Raw genomic sequence first — 9523 nt, 5'->3', positions numbered from 1 at the left:
TCACATTCTGTATGAGGGATAAACAAATTCAACAAAGTTCAATAAAGGTTGTTCAGTATTTTCGATTAAAATTTCTTCTGGTATTTCAATAGTTGCTTCACCAACTTCATTTAAGTTCATATCTCCATCTCCAATCTGAAGGATCCAATCTACTGTAGTTTCGAGTGATTTCTCATTGCTTAATCTCATATTCTCTATAAGTTTCAAGACTTTGCAATGTTTCCATAATTCATAGTAGTTTATTGTTTCCTTGACAATGTCATATCTTGATCCATTTTTGACAACAGACAAAATCTGCCTAAAATATCCTCCCAATACAATGACTTTACCACCAAAAGGTTTATGACTGTTTTCTTCACTTTCAGCCCTCATAACGTCCATTAAAGTTTTTTCCAAAGCTTCAAAACATAACCTATTCATCATTTGAACTTCATCCCATATAATTAATTTAATTTGAAACAACAACCTCACACGAAGACTTCCTTGAGTTATGTTGAAGGTTGATTCCTCCTCTGTTAACAATGGAATGCAAAATGTAGAATGAGTTGTTTTCCCTCCTGGAAGTAAATAGGAAGCAATATCACTAGAAGCTACATTTAACACAATCATCCCTTTTGATCTAATGGAAGTGGACAATGTTCTCATATAAAATTTTTTCCTGTGCCACCATATCCGTATAAGAAAAAAAATCCGTCAACTTCGAAAAGTAATTCCATCATGATATTCTTGCAGACATCCACTTGCTCAACAATAAGACATTGAAACAGAGATGAATATATTTCATACATGCTTATTTTATCATAATTTAATTAATCAATAATAAATCTATTCTCATAAATAAAAGAATCTAAATGAATGGGTTTTGGTAGACAACTGAAGTCTTTTAAAGACTTACCATTTGAAATTAATAATTCTTTTACTTGTAGAAGACAAAGATTTTGTAATTCAAGATCTTCAATTTGAAGACCTACCAAAACAGGCATATGTCATACAAGGAATTTATTATTAATTAACTTTGAAACCAATTTTTTTTTATACCTGGTAGCTTCAACTCCTTTCTTTTTTGTATACAATATCATTTGATAACAACTTGCATTGTTCCACACTTCATGAGGTTTGGACATAGTATTCATGAGTAAGCATGATGCAAACCAAGCTAACAACGAGATGATCAATGATGCACACTATGAGAAGTCATCTCAACAATCAAGTGAAGACCTTACCAAGGATTTAGCAGACCTCACCAGAAGAAGAAATGGACACAAACCAGAGCATCTAATGTTCTTCTTGTTGGTCTTCTTAAAGAATAAAACAAGTTGTAAATAATTTGGGCTCACTTTAGGGGTCCAAATAGCAAATATAGGCTAGAATAAGGTTCCTTTAGCATAATAGGGGGTGTAGGTATCATTTTATCTTGTTCCTAGCCCTTTAGGAAGACAATTTGACCTAGTTTCTAGAAGGACAAACCTAGGATGCAGGTTTGACTTAGTCAAACCCTAAGGCTGACCATTTTTTCCCTTTTCTCATCCTACCCCTCTTTCTTTTTTTCCAAGGCTCCTTCACCTATAAATAGGAGGCCTAGCCATTATATTTGACATGTTGAAATTGAACAGAAAAGTTACTTTGCACAAATATTGTGAGAGCTTGAGTGAGTATTGTCTCCTCTTCCTTTTGGTCTTATCTTGATGAGAATGAAACTCTCAAGTGGCGGCCTAACACTTATCTTAGTGGTTTCCACCCATCAAGTGGCGTGACCACCCACCACCACTTCCACAAGTTTCTTCTTCCATTTCCTTCATGTTTCCTTTCCATTAATGTTTCCTAGTTTTCTTCTTTATTTCGGCAATTGCATTCATGTCACCATACAATGTCTTTTTATCTTTGCCTTTTTGTGAAATGCACCTTCACACCTACTTAACCACTTGGTTAAGTCAGTGTCCAGTGGGAATTTTCCTAAGGTCATCACCATTAACTCCTAAAATCTCAATTTTAAAGTAAAGTGTCACCTAAAAGAAAACATCTAAAATCAACTCACATCATGTGGTATTCAGAGCTTTGGTTTTTTAGCTTATCTTATTTAGAGTTGATTGACACTTTACTTTCTTGCATCTTTAATTCCTTGTCTTTACATTCAAGTACCTTTAATTTTTTGTCTTTACATTCAAGCACCTTTAATTTCTTCTCTTTACATTCAAGCACCTTTATTTTCTTGTCTTTACATTCAAGCACATTTAATTTCAGCCCTTTACTTTCTTGCTTTTCAATTCGGCATTATTGTTATTCATTAGCTTTGTTCGTTTTTTGAATGTTCCTTTATGTCTTTTATTGTTCTTGCCTCTTTTGCCTTGAGTCATATGTTCTTTAGTGGTCTAGGAGTCCTTATATTATTGCTTCTAATTGATTTGCTTTTAATTGTAAAATTTTATAAGTAATTAGAAACTTGTTCTAGTAGAAGTAGATTTAAGTTCCAAACAAAAGATTTCAAGTGATCAATTATTTTGAATCCCAAAGTTTTTGTGAAAATTGGAGTTATTGGAAAATATGCATGATCAAAACTATGGACATTTCATTTCTATAATTAAAAAACTAGTATAAAAAAAAGAGAAGTGTGAAGCGCAAATTGAGGTTCCTTTTTCTTAAAGAAAAACATTTCAAAAGTTTGGGTTCAACTTGATTGGCAAATTGATTTCAACCATTGTGGAATTTTTATCCTTTTGCTTTAACAATATCTAAAGAAAAAGTTTCATTGTTAAAAGTTTAGTAAGTATCTTAAAATCTTTTTGTGTGCCTTTTTCTTGCTTGTCTTCCTTTTCATGTTTTGTCATATTCTCTTTCTAAAATTTCGTTTAGCTTTTCTTGCTTAAGCTTTTCTTGATTGTCTTTTGTATTTCTTCCTTAATTTTTCTTGCGGTTTCCATTAAGATCAAGTGTTTAAGGCTTTGACCTTTTTTCATTTGAGAGTTTTCAACCTCAAGAAAGACCTTTGTGAGAGGATAAACCTCATAAAAAAGTGGACTTTAAGTTTAACTCAACCTCATAAAAATGGCTTATAAGGTGAGGTTTGCACCCACTTATATACTATGAAATGTCCTACTTCCAGTCGATGTGGGATCTCCAACACACTTCCCTCACGCTGAGGCCACCAACTCGTGCATGGGACTATATATTATGGGTGGTCTAATAATGGACCGATAGCAGGTGGCCTAATAAGCCCAACAAACAATCGCTAGGATAGGCTCGAAATGGCTCTAATACCATATTAAGAAGTAGACTTTAAGTCTAACTCAACCTCATAAAACCAGCTTATAAGGTGAGGTTTGCACTCACTTATATACTATAAAATGTCTTAATCTCTAGTTGATGTGAGATCTACTACAATAATTAAACTTAGTGTTGCCGTTGGGGACACTACGTGGGAAAGAAAATGTGAGTAAATTGTCGCCAATGGGGACACTACTTGAGAAACAAATATTAGTGTCTCCTAGACCTACGCTAAATGTAATAAAATATTAACTTGCATCCACTTTGTGTCCCCATTCTCGACGCAGTATCATTCTGCAACTTATTTTTTAATTCCATCTACTTTGTGTCCTCATTCTAGATGCTAACTTATTATTATTATTTTAATAATTTTTAGTGAGTTAAAGGTCTCCATTGTGGACACAATATTTGACATTTATTTTTGTGTCCAACTTGAGTAGACTTCACCCTTGCTAATGACTTTTTTTTTATAGCCCCCGCTTTTTGTTGGCAGATAAAATGGATTTTTCTTGTAGTGTTCAAATCCTTCAAACCTAATCTGATAAAGTTCATACATATAAAGAAAATATTTGAAAGAGATAAAAGAAAAAAATATCTCTTTCAAAACTAAAAAATAATATCTTATTTATAAAGATATTTGTGAATATTCACATTCAAATTATAATAATTTAACATATAGATTAATGATAAAAAAAATCTATAATAAAAGATTAAATATATCCAAAGAACGTATTTATATTTGTATAAATACGTATGAGATTATATTCATTTTTATTGTCAAAATTGAGCATGACAAAAATTTGTTTTTGTTTATCTCTCTTTCAATTTTTCGAAATAAAATAGACTATATACAATCAATATATACACTGTCCTTTATAATAATTCTTGATTGATTAAGAGTGTTTAACTTTTCGCATAAAACCATCATGTTGATGATAGGCGCCAACATGTGGCAAAACCTTCTTTACCTTTTGTAAAAATTCCTAGCTTAGTGGGGAAGGTGATCCCAATATTTACCTAGGATGAGAGACTAAAGTCGAACAAATCTTTAATGTACATGAAGTCCAAGATGACCAAAGAGTTAAGTTAGCCTCCTTAGAATTTTTGGATTATGCCATGCAGTGGTGGCACAAAACTGTAATGGACATTGGACTTAACAAGAAGCCAACTGTGGTCTCTTGGGAGGATTTGAAGTTATGCATGTGCGCTAGATTTGTGCCTCCACACTATAGGAAAGAGCTCTTGTTGAAGCTCCAAAGGCTTCAACAAGGAACACAAAGTGTGGATGCTTATTTTAAAAATCTTGAAACAATTTTAACTAAAATTGACATGCATGAAAGTGAGGAGTCCAAAATGGCTCGCTTTGTAAGTGGCTTAAGAAGAGACATCCAAGATGTGTTAGAACTCTATGAGTACTCCTCTTTAGAAAAATTGGTTCACCTTGCCATCAAGGTAGAATCCCAAATTTCGAAGAAAAACTCTTTCAAAAATTCACATAATGATGGCTTTTACCACTCATCTTGGACACACAAACACAAGTCTTCTTCAATTTTTCCCTCCAATTTTGTAAAGGAGTCCACTTACAAACCGAGGGGTTCTAAACCCTCCACTTCAACCCCTAAATCTTCTACCAAAACCTCAAGTAAAAAGTGTTTTAAATGTTTAGGTTTTGGGTACTTAGTGACCGATTGTCCAACAAAGCAAACCATGATGGTTAAGGGGGGCAAGTAGTAAGTGACTATAGTGATCGATCTTCTAGGTCTAACTCCCCTTCCCCTTCAAACACCTCTAGTGATAATGAATATGAGATACCTTATGAAGGTGACTTATTGGTAATAAGGCGAATGCTTGGGACCAATCCAAAACCTTTGGATGACACCCAAAGAGAAAATATTTTCCACACCCGTTGCCTTATCACCAACAAGTTATGTTCCATGATAATAGATGAGGGTAGTTATGCTAATATGGCAAGTACAAGAGTTGTGGAGAAGCTTGGCTTACCCACTATCTCTCATACAAAGCCCTATAAATTACAATGGCTTAGTGCCGAAGGCGACATCATGGTTAATAAACAAATCCTCATAAATTTTGCTATAGGAAAGTATAAAGATGAGGTTTTATGTGATGTTGTGCCAATGGAAGCAACCCATATTCTATTGGGAAGGCCTTGGCAATATGTTAGACAAGTTCTACATGATGGCCTAACCAACAAAATAACTTTTACCTTCCAAGGGCACAAGGTTACCTTAAAACCCCTCTCTCTCAAAGAGGTTCATGAGGACCAAATAAAAATGAAAACAAAAAGAGAAAATGAAAAAGAGAAAGAAAAAAATGATAAACCGAGTCACAAAGTATCATCTTTCACACCTAAATCAATCACGTTGACTTGTGCCATGCTACAAATTACACCTCCAAGATGTCCTTCTTCCTTATCTTTTTCATTACCAAAAGTTTCTCCCTACACACCATCTTTGTTAAGGAATGTTAGGAATGATTTTCAAACACCTGCTAAAAGGTTTCCACCTTCTAAGAGGATTTTCTTCAAAACAATTTGTCATTTCCACACAATCTTTCCAAACATGGTCTGTATAGAACCCCATCTTTTAAACTCCCCGAGCTTATAGAATATAAATGAAGTTAACATCTCACTCCTTGCACTATTTTATATGTGAGCAAGTTGACTATGTTATCAGCAGGAGTTCTAAATTCGTGGTCGAATTCTCTCCAACTTGGGGGCATGATGCAAATCAAGTCAACAAGGAGATGCCCAATCACTAGTGCACAAAGACGAAATGAATGCGGCTATTTAAAATTTATAAGGACGGCAGTATAGCCGCATTTGATCAGCGCGCACTTATAAATCGAAGAGATAAGAGTGCGGCTATATAGCCGCACTTGAAAATACCATTTATAAGTGTGGCCATTTCTTATAGTCGCACTTGTATATGCCAAAACATTAAAAAAAATTCAAAAAATTTCAAACACCGCCAATCTTGTGTGAAGGCAACGTTGATGAAGAGTGGCACGGGAGCGCCAGCAACGACAGCGGAAACGGCGGCAGAACAAACCAAAAAACTCACAAGAACCCACGAAGAGAGTACTGAGCAATGCAAGAAACCAAAAAATGTAAGAAAAACGAAAAAATTTATACATGAAGAGTGGCATGAGCAACATATATAAGAAAAACGAAAACATCTATGCATATATTTGTGAAGATGAAGAGGGAGAAACAAAGCTCAAGAAACTTACATTGGCACAAATGGAATGCAGATGCAGCAGAAGGAGATGAACTCAGAGCGCAAACGCAAAACGAAAGCAAAGACGAGAAAGAAAGTATGAAATTGTGTGTGGCGCGCTTCAAAATTTAGGGTAAAAAAGGATTTATGAATGCGGCTAAAGATAAAACCGCATTCGTAAATCAAAATATTTTGATTTTCAAGTGCGGCTATACAAATAGCCGCATTCGTAAATCAAAATAATTTCAAAAATGCCACCACGTTTTTTATGAAAGCGGGTAGCGCAAAAGCCGCACTAAATAAAGAGTATTATTTTCTTCTTTTTGCACTAGTGAATGATGCTAATTTACACAATGAGAAGTTATCTCAAAGTGGAGAGCTCACCAGAGGGATAATTAGACATAGACCAGAGTATCTAAAGTTCTTCATCCTAGTCTTCTTAATGATTAGAAAATGTTGTAAATAAGTTGGGCTCACTTGAGGGGTCCAAATAGTAGAATAAGTAAGAATAGGTCAATATACCATAAATAGGAGGTGAAGTTATAAAATTGGGCTTATGATAAGTCCATTAGGGAAGGAAGGAAACCCTAGCTTCTAGAAAGCTAAAGAAGGGGCGACATTTACCAAAAGTCCAACCCTAGGCCGCCTCCTTTCATGGATCATCCTACCCCTCTCCCTTCTTGTTCTCCAAGGCTCTTCTTCTTATAAATAGGAGGTCTCCCTCATTGTATTGACAAGTTGAATTGAATAGAAGAAAAGTTACTCTGCACATTTTGTGTGAGATGCTAGTGAGGCTTGTTCCTCTTAGTCTTTAGTCTTATCTTGTAAGAATTTGAGAGTTATCAAGTGGCGGCTTCCAACACTTATCTTGGAGTAATTTCATCCTCCCAGTGGCGTGCTCATCATCTCAAACTCCATTCTCATAAGCTTCCTTTTCCTTCATCTTTTTCCTTCCATTGTCATTCCATTCAATTCATAAATATGTTCTTCTTTTGGTTTCCTTTTGTCCATTCGGTTATTGTCTTTGTAATTGCTTTCCATGCTTAATTTCGCACCTTATCTTGGCATCATTGTCACTTTATAATTGTCTCTTTCCTTTTTCATTTGTGAAATGAACCTTCATATCTACTTAACCACTTGGTTAAGTTAATGTCCAGTGGGGATTTTTCTTAAATTTTTACTCTTAATTGCCTAAAATCTCAATCATAAATCTAAAGTGTCACCTAAATGAACAATCCTAAAATCAACTCACATCACAAAGGAACATACACAATACACACTGAAATATTAAAATATCATGTTGACTTCTTCTTTGAATGAGAATTAGTTTCTATGTTAATCTTGAACTTCTCTGAATATAGAAATGCCTTAATTAAGATGATTAAAACTTTATTAGAAAGTTTATGAATGAACAATGTTATTATTGGAAAGTTTTCGAAAAACAGAACACATTTTTCATCTTAAAGAGTTTTTTGAAACATAATTTTGTGAAAGAAAATCCAAGTTAAAAGGTGATTAAGTTACAAAATTAACATTTTGTTATTAACTTGGAATATGGTTGAAATTATTCTTAATAAAAATATCTAAGAATATAAAGTCTTAATTATTTGAAAATATTGAAATATATTGTTTGAGTGATACCCATGATTTATTTGGTAAATTATAATTTTCATGTTCACTGGTACTCATCATGTTTCCATAAATTATCAAAGGATCATAAATATAAAGTTGAAAGTCAAAATTTCATTTTCAAGCGTCTAACATGAATATGACAGAGCAAATGAATGAGAATCTCGTTGATGATGAATGAAGTAGTTTAATGATGATTCAAGCAAAGATATATAACGAGCGAAACACTCTGAAGCGCAAACAAGAGATATAATGCATTAAAGAAGTGTATCTAAAGTTTCCTATTGCAGCGTTTAATATAAAGAAGATAAATCGTGCATAAATAAAAATATTCTACTACAATAAATAATGATGGTAGAGTCCCCAAAAGAGCGACTCAAAGAGAAAAAGTGAGACTATACATGAGGCTAGTGTGGGTTTATCGTCTCAATAGAAATGGAAGCTAACCTTTTGGTGGCTATGCATTAGAGACAACCTCCAATGGGACACAAATTTACAAGGTATTGTTGACTAAACCTACATTAAGAAAAATATATTATTTAACTATAGCGTAGGTTTGGGGGACACTAAAATGGATATAAATTAAATAATTATTAAAAAGTGGACTTTAAGTCTAACTCAACCTCATAAAAATGGCTTATAAGGTGAGGTTTGCACCCACTTATATACTATGAAATATCCTAATTCTAGTCGATGTGGGATCTCCAACACACTCCCCTCACGTCGAGGCTAGCAACTCATGCGTGGGACTATATATAATGGGTGGTCCGATAGTAGGTGGCCTAATAAGCCCAACAAACAATCGCTAGGATAGACTCAAAATGACTCTGATACCATATTAAGAAGTAGACTTTAAGTCTAACTCAACCTCATCAAATCAACTTATCAGGTGAGGTTATTTTTTTATTCCATCTACTTTGTGTCCCCATTATAGACGCTAATTTATTATTATTATTTTAATAATTTTTAGTGTGAGTCAAAGGTCTCTATTATGTCCATAATATTTGACATTTATTTTTGTGTCCAACTTGAGTAGACTTCACCATTGTTAGTGGCTTCTTTTTTATAGCTCCGCCTTTTGTTGGCAGCTAAAATGGATTTTTCTTGTAGTGTTCAAATCCTTCGAACCTAATCTGATAAAGTTCATACATATAAAGAAAATATTTGAAAGAGATAAAAGAAAAAAAAATTCTTCCAAAACTAAAAAATAATATCCTTATTTATAAAGATATTTGTGAATATTCACATTCAAATTATAATAATTTAACATATAGATTAATGATAAAAAAACTATAATAAAAGATGAAATATATCAAAAGAACGTATTTATATTTTTATAAATACGTATGAGATTATTTTTATTTTTATTGACAAATTGAGCGTGACAGTAATTTGTT

The 9523-nt window shown here is 33.5% G+C and overlaps 1 protein-coding gene across 1 annotated transcript; it reads right to left on the bottom strand.

Moving 5' to 3' along the window:
- On the bottom strand, window positions 1-372 carry LOC137829226 (uncharacterized). Its single transcript, XM_068636024.1, has one exon. It carries the CDS (start codon window positions 370-372, stop codon window positions 1-3), a length of 372 nt encoding a protein of 123 aa, XP_068492125.1.
- Window positions 373-9523: the final 9151 nt, after the last annotated feature.

Source organism: Phaseolus vulgaris, chromosome 7 (genome assembly GCF_000499845.2).
Source record: "Phaseolus vulgaris cultivar G19833 chromosome 7, P. vulgaris v2.0, whole genome shotgun sequence".
NCBI classification, from domain to species: Eukaryota; Viridiplantae; Streptophyta; class Magnoliopsida; order Fabales; family Fabaceae; genus Phaseolus; species Phaseolus vulgaris.
This window is presented reverse-complemented; position numbering and strand designations above follow the sequence as displayed.

What these genes read in the sequence shown, in the direction of transcription:
- LOC137829226 (XM_068636024.1), bottom strand. Translation starts at nt 372, where the DNA reads ATGAGGGCTGAAAGTGAAGAAAACAGTCATAAACCTTTTGGTGGTAAA.